General features: G+C 30.5%; 1 protein-coding gene across 2 annotated transcripts in view; it reads left to right on the plus strand.

The window, feature by feature from the left end:
* The window catches only part of LOC112681700, a 72813-nt gene that overhangs the window by 37179 nt on the left and 14128 nt on the right, over positions 1-21506 (plus strand). For both annotated transcript variants that reach the window (XM_025551985.1, XM_025551986.1), the window contains exons 10-12: positions 1287-2508; positions 4028-4188; positions 19871-20470. In XM_025551985.1, coding sequence (XP_025407770.1) covers positions 1287-2508; positions 4028-4188; positions 19871-20470 — 1983 coding nt within the window. The remainder of the gene's footprint in view (positions 1-1286; positions 2509-4027; positions 4189-19870; positions 20471-21506) is intronic.

Below are 21506 nucleotides of genomic sequence, written 5' to 3' on the forward strand. Positions count from 1 at the left end.
GCTTCACCTTAATTGAATTTTAAAAATTTACATGTTATTCGATACCTCAGATAGTTACTATGTGATTTATACATAGTTTAAGTACATTGTACTTAGGGTATTTTAAATTAATTTGCTAAATATAATAAATGTTTACAAGAAAATATATGTTAGAGATTTATTAAAATTAAAAGTAATGTAATATTAAAATTAAATCATAATTAAACAGTAAAATATAATAATTTAAATTCAACAATAGATATTAAAAGGATATGCTCTTTGGACTTCAATAAATATAAATTATATAATGTTTTAATCCATCGAATGAGACTGATATAGTTTTAAAAATCATTTATGTGTTGGCATGTTGCTATCTTATATGCTGTATTTATACCGTATAGCAATCGGTTATTTTATGAATTTAAAATGCAAGCTAATGTAGGCTTATTCGTATGAAGTCTTAAACAAAATTACCTAATTAAAATTACGTGTATACATATTTTCTCTTATCACGAGTTTAGTATAACTAATAAAAACTACTATACTTTGAACTTTTCTTTGAGATATTAGGCAAATTTTAGTTCATTAAATACTCTTACAAAAAAAAAATAAATATATAAATTTATGTGGTAGAAGCTAACATTATAATTTACTTGATTTTATTTACGCGTTCTAATTTTTTATGAATTCTAAATGTATTAAAAAATATTATGTTCATAGAACTAATTTTATTAGTATTGTAACTATTTTACTATGAGATATTAAATTACTGATAAAAAAATTTATATATTAAGAATACCCTCAACTCCTTATATTTTTGATACTTTTAGTTTCAAATTTTTTGATTTCGAGTGAAACAAAGAATTTTTTTTTTATCATTTTGTGTATTTATTTTTTTTTATCGTGTACATAACACACTATTTTGACCAAAAGGATTACACCGATTATCACAATCATAAAAGTAAAAAATAAGTTCTCAGTTTCTGATTGTCATTTTTTGAATTTCTCAATAACTTTCCGAATAACTGAGAAAGACTGAAAAAAATTGCACAAAACTTTATCCAACATTGAGATTTAATCTATACATAACCTAAATTATTAATTGCTCAACTCTACATATGCGCGGGGAAAATACTATGGTACATTTCAGGAGTTTTAATAATCATCTACCTGGAATTATTCCATACCATTTTTCAATTTTTGTATTTTTACCAACAAGAATTTTTTAAAACCTGTCGGTTGTTGTTTAGTGGTGGTAACAACACAACAATATCATACTATAATATACTACTCATTATGTTTTACAGACGAAGGAGCTGCTGTTGTTGAAGCCAACATTATTGAATGTGACCGTGCCGACTGTTATACCGAAATTAATGAGTACCACGTCGATAATGATGACCATGGCTCTACTCAACTCCACTATGTCAACGACGCCGATGGCTGCCTCTACCACCACTACGGGATTTTTGCCGACCACCGATTCGACTTATTTGCAGCCAAATTGCTATCGGAAAATTGTTGAATGTCCATTTCTTCTGAACCAATCGTTAGGTGGTCCGACAGCGGTCACGACTTCGACCTCGACAAATGTTATGCCAGCCAACGTAACGCAACCGGTCGGAAATACGTCGGTCATGGCCGACGGAATTGCGACGGATAGACCAATAACGACAACAACTACGATGACGATGACGACGACGATAACGACGAGGGCGGCGGGTTTCGTTTCTGGCGTCGGAGCAGAAACAGAACTCGACAACGAAGGTGGTACAATTTCTGTTACCACGGGCAACGTCAATTGGACTATGAGCTCCAATCCAAAGGACGAGACCAGCACTGAGATGGAATACGATAATGATATCAACGATTTACAGATAACCGCCCATATCGTGTACGACACCTCGTCCGAAGATGTCGCGACCAAATCGAACTCCCAAATCACGTCCGACGTGTCAACCGCGGAATTGACCGACGGCGCAGAGCCCGACTCGACAAGTGCGACGATCGAGTCGGTCGGCACCAAGCTCACTTGGAGCTCGTTTGCCGCCGAATCGGTACCGGACGCGTTCACCGAACCCATTATACCAATATTCGACCCGGAGTCCGTAATGATGGTCGATGGTGAATCGATGATCCCGGTGTTGGACATCACCGAATCGACGATCCCCGATACGACGACCGATCGATCGATCTCCGACACGACGACCGATCAATCGATCTCCGACACGACGACCGATCAATCGATCTCCGACACGACAACCGGTCAATCGATCTCCGACACGACGACCGATCAATCGATCCCCGATACGACGACCAGTCGATCGATAATCGTCAGCGAGACGATCGCGACTGACCAGCCGTCGGGCGACAGCACTCCAACGGTGCGGAAGAGAGTGAAGCGAACCCCGGAAGACGTGATATTCACAGGAAAGCATTGCTATCAGATCGTTTGTTCGCCACGGCCGACGGCGGTGTCGAACGTAACCGAGGTGCCCAAGAGTTATCAAGGGTTCAGCGAGACACCGAGTAAATACTAAAACTTAAATTACCGCTTGCACATTTAGATGATGATGGTGTCAGTCCGGCGACTAGAAATCTCGAGAGACTATCAAACCGTTCAATGGAAACGGACGTGATTTAATCAAATACGGCCTTAAGTGGTTACGGTTTATTGCGCAATACGCGAGCATAAAAGTTCCTAGACCAATAGAAACATACACGCATATACTTTTTATAGTACACCATTCGGCCCATAAGATCAAAACCTCTTTCGGATTTTAATCATTTCGTTTGAACAACAGTACTAAATATTTTGCGGAACAATACCATATCATAGTTGGTCCGTTCTGAGTAGATTATGGTCATGATATTAGAAAAATTGACGAAATATGTGACTTGAAAGAAATGTTACGGATACATTATATTTATAGATTTCAATAACAATTTCTTTAAATTTAATATTTTTATCGGCGTGCACATTTTTCCTATAATACCAATCTATTATAATGGAAAGCAAATTAATTACGACTCCGGATGTTTCTATATATATAGATTGTTTTCTTTTATTATTCATATTTATTTTTTTTTATTTTAAAATGTTTTGACATTTTTTGTGTTAATTATCAAACACGTAATGAATTATTTGAAATATTAAATAAGTTGTAACTATTATTGTATATTTATACAATACTGATTTGAGCGAAAAAGTTTTGGAAGGATCGTAATTATTACTATAAGTAGGTAAAATTTCTTATTCTGTGTTATTTAATAATATATTCCTCGGAATCTTATCTCTATATGTTATCTTTACTCAAGAATTTAAATGTACAGATTTATTTAGAATTTATAAATAATCATATAATATTTTTAAGTAGTTAATTATTTTTTCTTTTGGTTTATTTTATATGCTTGAAATTATATTTTACTTCGTAAACAGATATAGTATGTAGAATAATGTCTCTAATAGAGCTAATAATAGTTTTTAAAAGTATTTTTAATACGAGTGCAATTGTATACACTAAAAAGCTACCCGCAATTTTAAATATCAATAGAAGTTTAATAATATAATATTTTACCTTTATTTCGTAATAATTGTGTACTTATATTTAATTATAAACATTTCAAAATCTTTGGTGTGCAATTTATTTGGCCAAACATTTCAGATAAATAAATAAAACATTTTTCAAAGACAATGATTTATTATCGTTTTAAAACTCAAAGGCTTCGCTACTCATACATCTCAAGACTTGTATCATGGCTTACTTTTTATACCAGATTTATATAATTTATTGTTCTTTTGGTTTACTTTATACAATATTATTTTCTTCGATTCAATTAATTTTAAAAATATTCTGATAATCTATAAGGTTTTTTTATTAGAAACAGTCAGTATTACAACGTACATGTGTTTTATCTTTAAATCAAGATTGAATACATACAAATGATTCGACATTAGAGTAACACAAAATTTATAATATTTAGGTTTAAACAAGTAATATGTGTGTTTGTTTAATATTGTTATAAATGTATATTGACGTGCTTACAGACGAGGAGCACATGACGACGACGGAACATGAAGATGCGCCTAATGAAGACTTATCACTTCATGCTACTTGTTTAGATCTTCAGACTAGACGACGGCTGCGGAAGTTGTGTTGGGAGACAATGTTCGGGCAAGAGTTGGTAAAACTTACAGTCATGGACTTGGTGAGTAAACAATACACAAAGTAACAATACGTATCCCCCATAATAATACTACTATAAACACTTAATAAATAGTGCAAAGTTTTTAATGAATATATAATTAGAGTTTAAATGTCCTGTTATACCGTTCATATAATGTTAAAGTTAACAAAAAATATAGAGTCGATGTCAAAGTCGAATGAATAAAATAAAATGTTCTCACTAGTTGTAACGCAGTTGAATAGTTATTAAAAAATATATATATATATATATATATATATATATATATATATACAGTAGAAGTCTTTTTTCAAGTTACAGAAGTGAGTAAAAAAAAACTTTGATTTTTGAATAATAAATAAAACAATTTACAATTCAATTGAGTTACAAATTGCAAAGCATAAAAATTGAAATACAAATTGAATTTTCCTAATACATTTCTGAACTAAATTTGACTTTTCTTTTACTTATTCATTATTATTATTTTTTTTTTTATTTTAATTATTTTGACTGTTTTATAATCATAAAATTTGAATCATGTACACATATAAGTATAATTTAACTTGATGAAAGACGATGTTACTTTGATCAATTAAAATTAGATAACTATGTTTATAAAAAATAATTTTAGTGATAAAACAATCAATAATTAAATAATACATTTATTGAAATTCTGCAATTTTAAATTAAATTGTTGTTTATAAAATTATTTTGACGATACATTTATAAAACATTAGCTGACCCGACAAACGTTATTTTGTCATAAAAATAATTTCTAGAGAATATTTTGCTAGAAAAAAATAACTAATTTAATATAAATGTGTAAGGATGTGGTATATAAGTGGAAGAGGTATGGAGTGCTGTGAACGGTGACGGAATATAAAAATGAAAAAACATGAAACATTTTTTGTTTTAATAATTTATTAAAATTGATCCTTTAAAATTATATATATCGCTAATTATGACAATATTAGTATAAAAACAATATCAATTTTTTAATGCAACAGAGTGTATAATATTTTTTGTTGTCCCATCTTTCGCCAACACAAACAAACTGGATGGTTCGAGAGCACGCCACGTACTCATATAATTGACCGTGTAAAAAACATGATATGCTCAAATCTAAGCCACAGACATACATCGTTTGGCTTTATGACTTATTAATAGTCAATGCCAATCTAATTGGAAATTGAAGGCTTTAAATTGTATTTGCACCACTGTGGGTATAATAGAGATTCACGGTAATAATATATTTTCACCTCGGAATTTGCCATTTAAAATTATGTCTTTGATAACATTTTTCATTATTTTTTTAATGACTGTGGTGGGTTCAAATTACGAAGCAAAATAATCGGAGATCCAACTTTCAGTTGTTAATTATGCTGTAGCATTCCTAGTAAATCCAATGAGTTTAAAAACTCTGTTGGATAATTTACAGCTTTAGAAGCATCGCAAACTGTATCAATAGATTTGTATGACACCAAGTCTCCTGGTAACAAATTTTGTATCTTGAGATTCAATTCGTTGACGTCCACATTTTTTGCTGCTAAAATTGCTGTTTCTGCTAGCAACTCATGAATTGTGTATTGTTTGTGTACATTGGGAAATATCTGGTCAATAAGAAAATCCTGCGAATCAATGATTGTGCAGAAATCGGTCGGCAATTGTATGCATCCCGTTTCATCTGTAGTCCATCACCGATATTTAGCAATTGTTTTGAGAATCTTCCGCACGCAGCTTTTTTTGATTGAATCACAAGTATCAAAATCGTTCGCTCTCTATCTTTAGATAAATGTGGACCATGAATTGTTAATAAATCTCACGACATCGTAGAATGACGTTGTCCTGATTGCGTATAATCATCAACTGATATTTATAATAATCCTTCGAACTAACATTCTTGTTTGTTTTGACACCTGTTGCGGGATCTTGTTGTTTAATATTTATGCAATACCCGTTATTTAATACCAAAAATAAAATTAATAGTTTTTAAATAGTTTTTAATAGTTTTTTAATCATCATCACCATCACTGGCTTTTATAACTCTATTAGAGTTTTTGCCGCCAACACTATGTCCCTCCATTTCTCTCGATCTTGTATAATTTCCTTCCATTCTTTTACTCCCACTGTTTTAAGGTCCTCTTCTATTATGTCAAGCCATTTTTTCCTTGATCAAAAAAATAGTTTTTTAATAATTTTATTTAATAATTCATTTAATAGTTCATTTTCAATTCCGCAGTTATCGACCGGGTCAAACATTATTAAATTAAACTACGATTTATTAAAGAATAGCACTTGGGAGTATATAAAATAAATGAAAACCTATTCGCAGACCTATCAAATGTATATCCAAAAAATATTGTTGTAAAAACCTTTTCCTGGAAATTACGAACAATTAAAAAAATTTGAGCCAAATCGGCTTAGCTGTTCACAATTGATTAAATGTTATACATTTTTGGCTCCATTTTTATATACATATATAGATTCACTAACTATTATTTAAAAAGTATAATCTTACAATTTACAAACGTAAACCAATATTTACATACTCATATATTTAAATGTTGAATTTTAATTGGATTTAAGTTATTATAATACATTTCGCTCTATCCGTGAACCTTACGTATATATGTACTATTTATATATATAATATAAAGCTCCTCAAAGATACCGCCTTGTCATGCCCTATGATCGGTCTTCGGTAGAAAGTAGATGTGTAAAAATAATATAAGCAATAAGAATTCTTAAATCATTTTTAGATAAAGTTAAACATATTTCATTTGTAAATAAATTATATTTGGTTTAACTATAGAGTTTTATATAGTTTAGTTATACACTTTTTTTCATACATACACACATGCATGCATGTACATTAATTTAAGGGGTTATATATAATATGTCACATATACTACAACTTTCTTTCTAAGATATTTATTACAAACATCGCACAGTTTTTATTTGGATTTACTTATTACATATTTTATTTATTTTATTGGAAAATTCAAAACCATTGGAATAAGTATCAATAAGTGTCACTTCCGAACTAACGTAATTATTGTCGGGCATCGCGTTTATTTGATTTCGCGTTGTGAATCAAGATTTATGTCTGTCAATGTAATTTCAGTTTACACCGAATAAACATGAAGTATTAGTACCTTGATATTTCGTCGTATTGAAATTTATTGTACTCGTATTATGTAAATTACTCCAGGTGTAATGTACATTAGATTTAACACATCTGACTTACAGTTATTGGAATTATGTTAATAAAATAATAATATAACGTTTAATATAGTGATATATTCCGCATCGCTAAAAAGTTATTATTTTTATTACACTATTATGTGAGTTTTATAGACCACGGAGAATTTTTAATTTTTTTTTATCAGATATACATGGTATGTCGGTACTTATTTGTGTTTTGGCGTTTTTTTATCAGTCTTTAATATTTTCAATTCCATAGACAACTAATTCTTATTATTATCGACAACCCGTAGATGACCTTTTAATGAAAACAAAATTAGCGGACAAATAGAACTCATCTCGGAGCCATTACCGATGAAATATGAAACGATATTTTGACAGATCGACTATGCCGTAGTGACTTATTAACAATTATCATCATAATTCAACTCTCTGGAACTTATTTGAATGATTATTGTTATAACTAGATATTCATGTTTAATAAAAAACAATTATTTCTTAGTGAATTTAACAACAATATTAAACCATACAATTTTACAATCGTAAAGTTCATTTCAAGAGCATGTTGGTACATAACTATAATACAAACGAATGACGTCAACTATATTAATAACCATTTATATTATTTTATGTGTAAGATATCGTTGTATATGATCTTTCAAAAGTTACATATGATATACAAAAACCATGTATGAATGATTTAAAATTTTTATTTTTTTCATTGAAATACAATAAATAAAAATGGTTTGACATTCTGGTGAATTGTCTAGAAGTTGTTTTTATTGAAATATACAAATTACGTTAAAAAAATTATAATTCTATAATCACTTATTTTTGTTTAATTATATGAATACAATTTATTTTAAATTGTTTAATACTATTAAGTGAAACCTACTATAAAAATAATCATTGAGTTATTCATATTGTTTTAATGCTGTACATTCAGTTTATGTATTTTGAAATTAAAATTATAAAATTCGAAGTTGTAGCTACACAATATTTTAACAAAATAATTATAGCACTTATCATTTTTTTTTTTTTTTTTTGATAAATGGTTTTCTAAATGTAATGTTTAAAGGGAGTAACCAAAATTTTCATGGGATTTCCTGAAACTTTGCTGATTTAAGTTTTTAGAAGATAAAATTAATTAAATACTAGTTCAATTTTTTAATTTTAATGTTTCAGCGTTTTTAGAAGAATATAGTGTTTGAAAATCTGAAATAAAAATAAATCATGTTTCTTAAATTTTGTAAAATCATGAAGATTTATTTGGATGAAAAATTAATATATTTACATAAATACATACATGAATATATAGTTACACATTTGAATTAAATAAATATCTTTGGAAAATACAATGAATTATTACAATTGAATATATTTGTATATATCAATTTTTAATTAAAACTAAAAATGTTATGCATTTATGTTTTAATGAGAACTAATCCATACTTGTGAACGTCACGGACTCATGTAGTACATTTATACCTATGCATTATTACATTTTATATTAACTGTCACATGTAATTTGATAGACCTTTTACACTTAATATGTCTATAGTTAAATTATAAGTATAAAAAAATATTCATATTTTACGACTTACAAAATATAATACTGCGATAACCATGAGAGAAAAAATATTGTTGCAAAGCATTTTTACTTTCAAAAAAATATAGTTAAAAAAATATAGCATTTATGCAACGTTAAATTCTGAAATAAAGAATAAATTTTAAAAAACATTAAATAAAGAAAGATTTTATGAATTGTTTAAGCTTAAAACCGTGAGTGAATTTACGGGGTCGCTAAAGTAAAGTATCAGATAAAGTATACATATCATATACAAACGGTCGGAACAACGACACAAGATAAATGAAATGACGAAACCTCACTATCAGACATGGGTCATTTGTATTTATAGCTTTTAAAAAAATTGTACATTCACCGGCTTATTTTGAAATTTATGAAATGAGTAGCAAGATAAAAAATAAATAAATGTTCAACCACGTGGGGAGTGATAAATAAATGGTATTTATGCTTATCGTAAATATATATAAATTCATCACAACGAATATAACGTGTATGCAATTCACGACTAATAATTCAAATTAGGTACGATGCTCGAGAATTATTGTTGAACATTTCGTTTAATATTTTGATAATTTTTTCTAGAATTCATTTCTCTTCAAATAGTTATTTTTTTATATAAATTCATTAACTATAACAGAAAACGTTTTTTTAATTATATTTTATTTTTAGTTATTTGATTTCACTTACGTTCAAACCTATCGAATTAACACTAATCTGCAGACTTGTAGAGATAAAAAGATATTTTTTTTTGTTACAATGGTTACAATAAAATAAAAAATAACACATCAAGATTTGATCACTTTTTCAAAACACGATTGGAGTTTACTTAGCTCGTATTTTATAGCTATGATGTAAAATTTACGAATGATCATATTCCATTATCATTAAAAAAATTTACCATTTAAATCATTATTGTATATCATGAGAATTATAATATTATTTTCCCGACTTATAACATATTAAGAAGTCACGGTGAAGGTAAGAGAGGGGTCAAGGGTTCAAACTCCCCACTTCCAAAATTTAAAAATCCCAGGCTAGTAAATAAAGAGGTAATAATAATAATTTTTACCTAAATATATCAAACCCCGCTATAAATAATCTTTACATACAACTTTGCTTAGGAGTATAGGTTCCTTTGATACAAAAGTCATATAATTTAATTTCAATGTATTATGTAGTATAGGGAATGCACTAAACTCACTGAACAGGTTTCTCCACTACATATTATATCGTTATAATATATTAACACCCTTATTGCATAGATACACCACTGCATCAAGTTCAGGCATGTACTGGCCCACCGGGATGTTATTATGGACAACCCCTTAATGTGGACAAACAGAGGTGGTCCCAACATGCCCACATTAAGCACATTATTATTATACATATTCTATATATTCTATATATAAATAGGTTTTACAATAAGAATAAGAATATAAAATTATCTTTATTCAACGAATAATGAAAATTTAGATTATATTTAAAACGTATAATATAATATATTTAATACTAGTGGTAATTATAATGTTAAAAGAAAAAAGAACCGGATGGGCCTCACTCTGCTGTACAGTAGGGGGTGGAGTGCATCTCGCTTATAGGATAAGGAATTACATTGGATTTGTTAAATTTGAATGCAATGATAGGTATCATTGTATACGAATAACGATTCTAAATGGAGGTGATTTGTTAGATATATTTATTACTATTATATTATAATAATCTTATTATAAGCCAAATTTTTTTTATCGGTATTTCAAAAAAAAAAAAAAAAACTTAGAAAAATCGAAAATTTAAATTGTCTATAAATAAGGCAAAATATGTCAAAACACTTTGAAAACTTAATCATGTATAAAATATGCTAATATAAACATTTGGTGAAAATTATTGGTTTTTTTCGATGCTTTTAAAAAGTATTGAAAAAGTTTGATTTTTGACTTGCTAAAGTACCAACTACATTCACTTTCCTTTTAGAAAAATTGCTGTTTTAAAAATTGAAGCATTTTTACTGCCCTAAAACGTAATGACAGACACAAAAAAAAAAAAAAAAATGAATAAAAAGAAAAAAAATCACACATCATTGTATAACCACTAGATTCCATCACTTCGTTCAGAATCTAAAAGAAAAGAAGTCATAAAAATATTATGAACGCATTAAACGTAATGAAATTTATAAGTCTGACATAATTAGAATATATAATCGAATCATTGTTTAGGGGTTAGAAAAGACAGATGTTGGAGATTTAATACGGAGATTAATAAAAGTATTAATTAATTAACTATGGCTTTAAAGTCTTATAAAAATTTGTTGATTGAATTTTTAAGCGTAGTTGTATGTGATGTGTAGGTGATGGCGTATATACTCGTATTATGTTTGTTATTAGCATTGCAAGTCATGATACATGAATAACGTCTAATTATTAATACCATGATATTGGGAGTGGGATGTTTATTTTTTTGACTGCCTTGGATTTTTTGCCATATTTTATAATACCTTGGTACACAGGATAGCCCTTATAGAAAGCTGTGTATGGTTCTGAGCATAGAGCGCACTTCGTAGGATTCGACAGTGCTTTCGTTCATTCTAAGGATAAATTTTGTTAAAAGTTGAAGATTTTTTTGATGTTGGTTGGTTTGGGGCCAGGTTTGCTTCATGAAGGCAATTGGATAAATTAAGGTTAGCACTGATACTTCTGTAGTTTTGGCAGTGGCAGTTTATATATTTGATCATTATTATTACTCCTCATCAGTGGCGTTATTTCAGATTTTTCCAGAGTAGAGCAGTCGGCATTCTCTAATTAAATTGTCGACTCGGTGTCTCATTTTACTAAAGTGCAGATTAACGTGTTGAATATTAAATTTCAAACTAGTCTATAATGATTTGTACTTAATTCATAATTACCCGTATAGTATACGTCTCATTTCTTTGATTTTTAACAAACCAATCGCTTTATAAAAGACGTATTTATATTTTGATGATGTACCGACTTTAGAACAGATAAACTCTCAAATGAACGAGTTTCTCTTTCCCCCTACCCCTAAATGATGCAAATGTTCTACATGCAGGACATTGGTTAAGTTCTGTTTTAGTCATTAGATATCTATGGGTCGAACATGCATGGCCTATTCGTAATTTGTTTATAATTATATCCTGTCATCTGGATAGTGGGAAAGTTGGTTTTTATATATCCTTATTTCGTGTGTACATTATTTCGACATACTATACATATCACAGTAGTAGGGTTAAGTTAAGAAAATAGCAATTAATTAAAATTTTACAATATTGTAATGAAACCTTATCGTGAATATACGCCGTATAAATTCGTGTAATACATAAAATATAATATTCCTTTTCGTTTTATTTCTCTACCAACAAGTGTTCCGTTATTGGGTTGAAGAATATCATGAATTCTATATGTGAATATTGTACGACTGCTTAAAAATGCTCGGAGACGACGTTTAAAGTGTATTTCTTTTTTATCTATTTATATTGTTGAGCAGTGAAGTAAAATTTTTATTTTAAACCACACGAAGCAAGTGCCCTATAAAACAAACAGGTGCGTAAAGTGTATATTTGTAGTATCCGACATAGAATAAAAAATAAAAAAAACGTTAAAAAGCATTTTATATGTATAGTGTTAACAAAAAATTATAAAACTGTAAAAATATAATACCATCAACAGTTTTCACAGATAAAGTAAGATCTCAACCACTTGGTTGTATAATTGGAATAATTTAAAATTTAGTCACTTAGTTGTACCGTAAAACAATCCTTAGGACAGGTTAATAGTCAGAAAGTGGCCCGTTTGTGTTGATAAAATCGAACAAAAAAAGTACGTAGCATGTACAACAATCCAATTTCATTTGTAAAACAATAATTGCATTTATTTATCGTAATTTTATATGTTTTATTCTATGGCTGATATTGTAAATTTTGTAAATTTACATATATTTTATTTTAATATATTATTTTTTTGTAATTTCAATTTATTTTTAACGAAATAGACTGTTTTTACGTATATACTATACCCCATATTAGTACAATTATTGGTATTTGCTAATTGATTTTTTTGTCTTACATTATTTTCATTTTTTATATCGACTACTTAATGTATAACTGTCAAAATACACTTTAGAAAAACAATTTTCAATTAAATATAGAGCACCAATAATACAAAACTAACAGCTATAACTAGCTTTTGTATTGATTTTATGTCATATTCATTATACTTGAGGATAACGAAACCATTGTAATAGAAAGTTAGACTAATACTTTTAATATTTTCCTCATATTAATTTTGTTTAGCTTAAAAACCCATTTTTTTCACAATGTTAGTTGAAAAACCGTGTCACGTATAATAAGTATGCGTTTAAAAACAATAATAAATGCGTTTATATTATAATATTACACGTAGGAACAATGAAAAAATAAATTTATTTCATTAATCATGTGATGAATTGACAAGACGTGATGAATTCATGAGCAACCTGCTGCATGGTAATTATCAATATTACAAAACATTTACTATAACTGCAGTTTGTAATTACGAATAGAATTATCTCTTATTAAATTATACTATAACAATAAACTTAAAATTGACACTATCTAAAATCTTCATATTATTGTTAATAATTTTAGTAGATTTAAACAAGATATAAGAAGTTTAAAAAATGTGTTATTTTTTTTGTTTTTTGAAATTTACGAGTCGTAAATTATGACCATAACTATTTCAGATATTGAACATTTATTTATACTGTATCTCATCGAGTGAATCGATATTATAGAAAATTATTGAATATAATAGTTCCAAGTTAATTATACTAATATTGTATGATGATGTTAATAATTCATGTATCTTACCTGTACATTTTTTTCCTTCTCGTTCGTTCGTTGACAGGTAACCAAAAAAATTCAATGATAAGTTATAACAACCGCAATACCATCCATTGTCTGTGAATGTCTACGGCTGCGACAACGAATTGGAGATGTAATTTAGAAAATTGTAAGGGACGGGTTGTCGTACATTTGAAATCCCACCCTATAAGAGATTACGCGTACGCCGTAAGCTATAGTTCGAAAACTATTTATTTTTTTCCATAGAAATCATGTAAGTCATTGAATCGTGATTGGATTTTTTCCTTGGAGTGCATTCGGTGATCATCCGTCGTAATCGTATGTTACATGTCTGTTCGGTTGTGTCATTTTGTTTCACACCATTATTTTCACTCTTTCGTGACTTGTTATTTGAAAACTAATGGGAGTTATGTACATTTACATAATTTTACTTTTAAAACGAAGTAAATGGTGTTATTTATCAATTAAGTCATAAACTCTAATAAAATTTATCGTATGTAATATCCATATATTGTAGAATGGTTTCCATGTATAGCCTTTGCGTATTGGTCGACTTAAAAATTGATTAAGAATGGATATTAGTCTCTTTCTAATGTTTCTTGGTTCTTTATAACATATCAATAACTAAAAATATACAATTACGTGGTCTTATGAATTTCATAATATTACCATTTCTTAAGGAATATCGATTTATAAAAAAACATTTATAAAAACTAGACGTAAACCCAAAAGAATACATATTTTATAATTTATATATTTAATTAAGTCATTATATTAATCAATATCCGTATTTCATTATTTATGTCAACTATACATTATACGCCTGGTTTTTAAATCAAAAACTAATAGCCTTGTTGCTAATATTTTTTGAGATTAATAAAAAAAATAAATAAACAAAACAAAACTATCATTTGTGATACATAAACTATAATTATGCTTGTTATAACTAACTGAATCATTCAGCCTCGCACGGGAAATATACTTTACTATTTTAAAAGTATTACATCAATGTAAAAAAAAAAATAGGTTGAAAAAACTCACGATATTTGTATATTCTGATATTTGTTTCTAGTTATTTATTTTTTATTAATTTACATATACCCCAATCAATTTTATTAACATTAACATGTTACACAAAATAAAATAATTTCTAGGTGATAAAAAAGTGAACATATTTAGGCTAAACACACACGGACCACTTTAAAAACCACACCACAACCACAAAACTGTGGTCGTTCATGGGTGATATATTAATTACATGTTAAGTAATATGAAAAACGCAGTCGAACACAGACGGACTACTTTCGGACCACTTTCCGACGGCAGTCTCATCGTGCCGCATGTATCTCCCACAAAATAGTGGTCCGTCGGTGGTTGAGCGTAACACACTTGTTGCGACACATCAACCACTTTCCGACCACTTGCCGCCAACACTAATAATTATTAATCATTATTATTTTATATTTATAGAACTATCATTGATAGGTATCTGTATAATCTATACATATATTATTATCAGTATTATTTTATGACTAGTGTTATGAAATTTGTCGAGTAGTTGAGTTGGTTCAGTTGTTGTTCAGTAGTACATGCTCACGTGTTTTGTGTTCAATACGTACGCCACATTTGTGATTGTGGTGTGATTATATTAACGTCGATTCGGACTTCTAACGACCACAAAAAAGTAGTTCAAAAGTGGTCGTTCCAGCGACCTCACAACCACACGTCAACCACAAAAAAAAACGCACAAAAGTGGTCCGTGTGTGTTAGGCCTTAAACATCCAGTCCAAACTAAAAATAACCATTAAAAATGCGATTTTTGAAAAACCCATTTTTATAGCATATAAAGATTATTAGAAGAACCCAGTGTGAAATTTCAAGTTCATATGTTTTTTCATTGTTGATATATTTTAAGCAGTGAATGAAGAAATAATGGTATTTTAACTATTTATATATTACTAGTAATGTAAAGTTCAATATAATATTACGAGTAGAATAAGAAAATCAAAATAAGAATATATATATCCTAAGTTACAGGTATTTAATTTTTCTTGTACAACTAATAAAATATTTGCAAGCAACAACATGATAGTTTGGTGATAAAAATCAGATAAGTAACGCTTAACAACCCAATATTATTAAAAATTCATAAAAAAAAAAGTAGTAAAATAAATTGTTATGTATTCAACTTGTACATTTATATTAAATCCTATAAAGTAAAACGTATAAGAATAAAATCTGAAATACTTTTGTAGTGTTCCTTATTATCAATAATTTATTAAATATATATTTTGTTCTTAAAGTCTTAGTTCAATCCAGTTTATACCGTGAATGGTAGAATATAAATGTTTATTAAACTTAAATTTCATTTAGAGTAAATTTAACTCAGATTTTTAGGTATTGGACTAAGCCGTAAAAAACCGGGTCAGAATGTTTTGTACCGTAGGTTTTCTTTTGATTCTAGGCATATCTAAAAATATTTTTTTTTATTTTTGATCTGAATCTATTAAAATATATATATACATACACCACCCACAACGGCTTCTAAAACTTAAAACTGTAATTGGTGTGGATAAACCCAGTCTAAACGTGTTTTATTTTCTAAAAAATAATTCTAATTCTTTAACAAATGTAAGAAATCGAATTGAATTAAAAACAAGAATATTATTTAATTTGTGACTTACCTATTGGATAGATTGCCAATATACAGTTCAAAATACAATAGCTTAAAACAGTAATCGACTTTTTATATCTCAATTCCATCTCTAGTATGAGAATAATTCAATCATGCTTTGTTATGATGTTACGATGGGACTAAAACCATAACACAAGATCGAACAAATATCGCGCTGAGACAGCTGGACCAGATTCTGTAATGTGTCACCTTGAATAGGTTTCATTGCTAACAAAAAAACTATTATTTATCTACTAATTGTGTAGGAAAATCTGGTTTTCGAGATTCAAAAAAATACCATCCTCTCGGAACCCGCCGGTAACTCATTAGTAAATAACGGTGGCAAGAGGCAATAAAAACAAAGAAATAACTTTTAAGCGTAATTATGTTGTAAAAATAAATTCATACATTACAAGAGAAAACATTTTAATTATATTGATTAAACAAAAAAATAACCGAAAAACGATTGACGTGGTCAGCGTGTACATTGGTATAAATGTTCGACCGGTTAGGCTCAGGTCCGTCCCGTTGTCTAGCGCAAGTCTCGCGCTCTGGAGTACGGCGACCTCACGGGGCCCACGTGGCCGTGTACGCGTCTGTGCGAGCGCAACACCCTGCTGTCGCGGCACCGTATGCCGCATACGTCGCATCGCACGATCCGATTGGGCCGCATGTACGGGCCGCCGATGTTCGCGTGCTCTCTGGCCACCACGGCACCGTGCTCGGATTGCACGTGGTTGATCAGGGACGCGACATCGCCCATGTACAGGGTGCAAACACCGCACATGGCGGCCCGCGCCTCCGGATGCTCACGGTGGACGTGCCTGCGAAGCGCGCCACGGTCGTCGGATAGTTGGCCGCACAGCTCGCACGTACACACGTACGGGCCCGTGGCCGCCGGGTGGTGGTCATACACGTGCTCCACGGACGAGAGCACCGACGAGAATCTTCTGCCGCAACCCATGATCGGGCAACACAACGAGATGGCGTCCCCGTGAACCGCGCGCATGTGTCTCCACAACATTGTCTTGTTCGCGCAAACGGTCCCGCACCACTCGCACATCTCTGCGCCGTCGGGTAGCACCATCAAGTACCATGGCACCGTTCCTCCATCCTCCTGATGCTCGGCCATAGACGACCGGTCGTCCTGTTGGTCCGTCTGCAAAACAAAGATTAGTTACAGATCCACGGCCCACCACAAATTATTTAAAAACCACAGGAAAAGAATTGTTAATTGAGAATAAGAAATAAAACAAAACATTAATTGGGTATAATCACCTTTTGGGATTCATTCAGTTCAATAACCGTCATATTTAAACGGAAAATGGTTTAAATTACAAACAAAAATTGTTTAAGTTTGGAAGAAAACACTAAGTAATGTTTAAAAATGTTAATGTTTTAATGCATAGGTCAACTGATCGACTTGGAGTGAAAGATATTTCAGCTTGTGTCGTCGACGATGATGAAATACAAAATTTTGCCTAACAACGGGGATACTATTATTATAAACAACACTTGTATTTTATTGTGGCCAATAAATTACCTATTTGTAACAATCTTATATTCAAATTTAATTTTTCATTCGATGTGTTTTGTTTCTTTCAAATTTAAAGTGATAACTGTTCATCAATACGAAACTTAATTAATATCTATTAAGAATTGACCGATTACAATAAATAAATGATTTATGAATAGAATACTAGAACAATGATTTAAAAAACTCTATGTACTATTTATTTATACGATTGCCAGAAGTTTTTGATTATTTAAAGTCAGTTTCGGGTTTGTATGCAAATTGAAAATGTGCCCAACATTTTTTTCATGTTATTTTATTTATGGGTTGTTAATTTACAAGTGGTTTATTCTCAAACATTCTTATATGAGGTCTACTATGAATTATTTAAATGTATTCATAAAATTATTTTTTAAAATTGTTTTATAAAACTGATCACTCAAACCGTTTAAATTATCGTACAGTTATATTTAACCAGGTATTGAAGACTATACTATCAGTCTTGTTATTACTCATGATATATAATACTAAACTATAACACTCTATTAATATTTATTAATTATTATGATTATAGATTAGGTTTATACACATATTTACTGCGCACTATAAATTATGGTAGCTTCAGTCTATATGCATATACTTCAGTTGACTGATTCATTTTTGGTAGTGATCCTAACTTAGACAACACTGATTTTTTTTGTCTATTGAATGGACAACGTTAGGAATTGAATTGAACAGTATATTTAATATTTTCTGTGCATTGTTTGATAAATTATCTGTTTACTTTTATTACCGTATATAAACAAAAAAAGAGTTAAAAAACATTGAAATATGAAGTAAAAGATAAAATATGCAATTAAAAACCTCTAAATAAGCCCTCTAAATAAAAATAAATGGGTAAATATCGAAATATGCAAAAATATGCTCTAAAAAAATTCGATTTTTTAAATCGTTATGTTATAAAACAAATGTTGTGCCAATTTAGCATATCGTATAACCAACCAAAATAAATATTCAAATGCATATAAATCCGTGCTCTAGTTATAACTAATATTTATATTGATCAGTATCAACAATATTGCACAAAAATTCAAGATAATACGAAAAATATGTTCAAAATAGCTAATGGTTATTTATTTTTATCATTTCCTCTTGCGTATTATTCTTTAACTCATGGCAATTTCTTATGATATGACCGTTTACGAAACAATATTGACATATAAATATATACTTTTTTTTTTTTATTATTGAATTAATAAGGCTTCAACATCTGAAGTCATTTGCCAAATATTTTAACATATTAATGAATCATAAAAATGATGTGAATTTAATATTCGAGGGCATTGGTTGTATAAATTGTCTTAATTAGCTTTGATAAAGTTATGCCTGTGAAAAACTTGAAAATGATTCCCGAATTTTTCCCCAATTGTTTGTTTCATCATGGGTGGTTTCCTAGTACCATCAATTATTGTATATTTAAATGCCGAAAATGATTATTCTTCTGAAAAATTTGACGATTAAAACCGGACAAACGATTGATCAATCATTCAAAGCATATATATATATATATACTTAAACTCAACGACGAGAAGCATGGATCATACAATATGCGTGTTATTTCACGTTAATATTTTCTTCCCATTCTCCACTCTCGGGACTTTTAAGTAATCGCTATCGTTTTCTGGTGTAGGATATCATTGTAACGCGTTCTAAGAGAAACGGTTTTTCTTTTGATTTGGAAATCGACGGATAAGTAAAAATAAATAATAAAACGGACGAAATATGCCTGATGGACACCGCCGGCCGACCCGGTGGTGTACCGGTGCGCAGTGCTTAAGATTGTGCATAAGCGTGTGCGTTTTCGTTTGCCCGTAGGTGTCGACGATCATCTCGACGATATTTGTGGACTTCGCGCGGGCCGTGTTCGTGCGGTACATGAACCGGTGCTGGTGCTGGAACCTGGAGAAACGGTTTCCACAGTACGGTGACTTCAAGATCGCCGAGAACATATTGCACCTGGTCAACAACCAGGGCATGGTGTGGATGGGCATGTTCTTCTCGCCCGGGCTGCCTATCATCAACGTGGTGAAGTTGATGATCATGATGTACGTGCGATCGTGGGCGGTGCTCACGTGCAACGTGCCGCACGATATCGTGTTCCGCGCTAGCCGCAGCAACAACTTCTACCTGGGACTGTTGCTGACCATGCTGTTCCTGTGCGTGTTGCCCGTCGGCTACGCGATCGTGTGGATCGAACCGTCGTGGCACTGCGGCCCGTTCTCGCAGTACAAGAAGATCTATCACATATTTACCAACTCGATCAAGAAGACCGTGCCCAACCCGACGGTGCACCGGGTGCTCGACTACATAGCGTCGCCTGCCATCGTCATACCGTTACTATTGCTACTCATACTCATCATCTACTACTTGGCGTCGCTCACGTCGTCGCTCCGCGAAGCCAACAACGACCTGAAAGTAAGTACGGGTGGGGTCGCAACTCGACTACGTACACTCCGAACACTTGTACTGTCCACTAGCAGAACTACTGCTACGGGTAGCCGAAATTCGAATTTTCTCGATACTTTTATGAAACGATCGTTTTTTATGTGTAAAGATTATTGAAATAACGATTCGTCTTCGTCGTATAGTGATTTAAATAAGCCTGCACGTATCCGGCATCTTCACTTGAAAACATTTCTCACAGGAAAAATTTTCAGCCCTCGTTAAAAGATCCGATTTAGATAATTCTTTTTTTCTGTTTTAACAGAAATATTTATAAAAAAAAGTCGATGTAAAAAAATTTTTGTTTTGCTATTGAAAATTAATTTTTTATTTTCAATTATTCAAATATATACACTAGTGAAAATTAATTTTTCACTCTGGGATTTCAAACTTCAAGTGCTCATTACAAAAAAACGAGCAACATCTGTATTTTTATACAATTCAATCACTACATTCGAGGTTAATAAGAATTGTAACTTCATAATCGAGTCATTGAATTCTATCTTTGTGTCAGTTTCAGCATCGATGTGTTTATAAGCACTTCGATTTTATTTTTTTTTTATTTGTTACCTATTGTAAATTAAACTATATGACAATTATGGAGAAAATCTTTGTATCATAGCTTTTATGAAAAAAAAAAAACTATATTTTGTCTATTTCAATTAGATACCAACTATGATACGGGCTTATCTAATTATATTTTATGAATTTCAAAACTAATCGATAATGATATAAATAACAAGTTTTTGTTGCGGAAATTATACTGTGGCATTACTCTCGCAAATTATGAGAATGCTATTTGAAACGGTGCAGCGAATTCATTGATCCGATATAACCATAATGAGCTTACAACCGATCCAGTGTGTTTAACGAACTATAACCCTGCAACGGTGGTGGATTAAATGACAATTGACATTCGTTCCGAACGAATCGCATAATTGTTCGATACGCTCATCTCGAAATGCGTTCAACCGAATATCGGAATCTCGGAAGATTCTTATTGTTCGTC

The sequence above is a fragment of the Sipha flava genome, unplaced genomic scaffold (assembly GCF_003268045.1).
Source record: "Sipha flava isolate LNK unplaced genomic scaffold, YSA_version1 194_pilon_pilon, whole genome shotgun sequence".
NCBI lineage: Eukaryota > Metazoa > Arthropoda > Insecta > Hemiptera > Aphididae > Sipha > Sipha flava.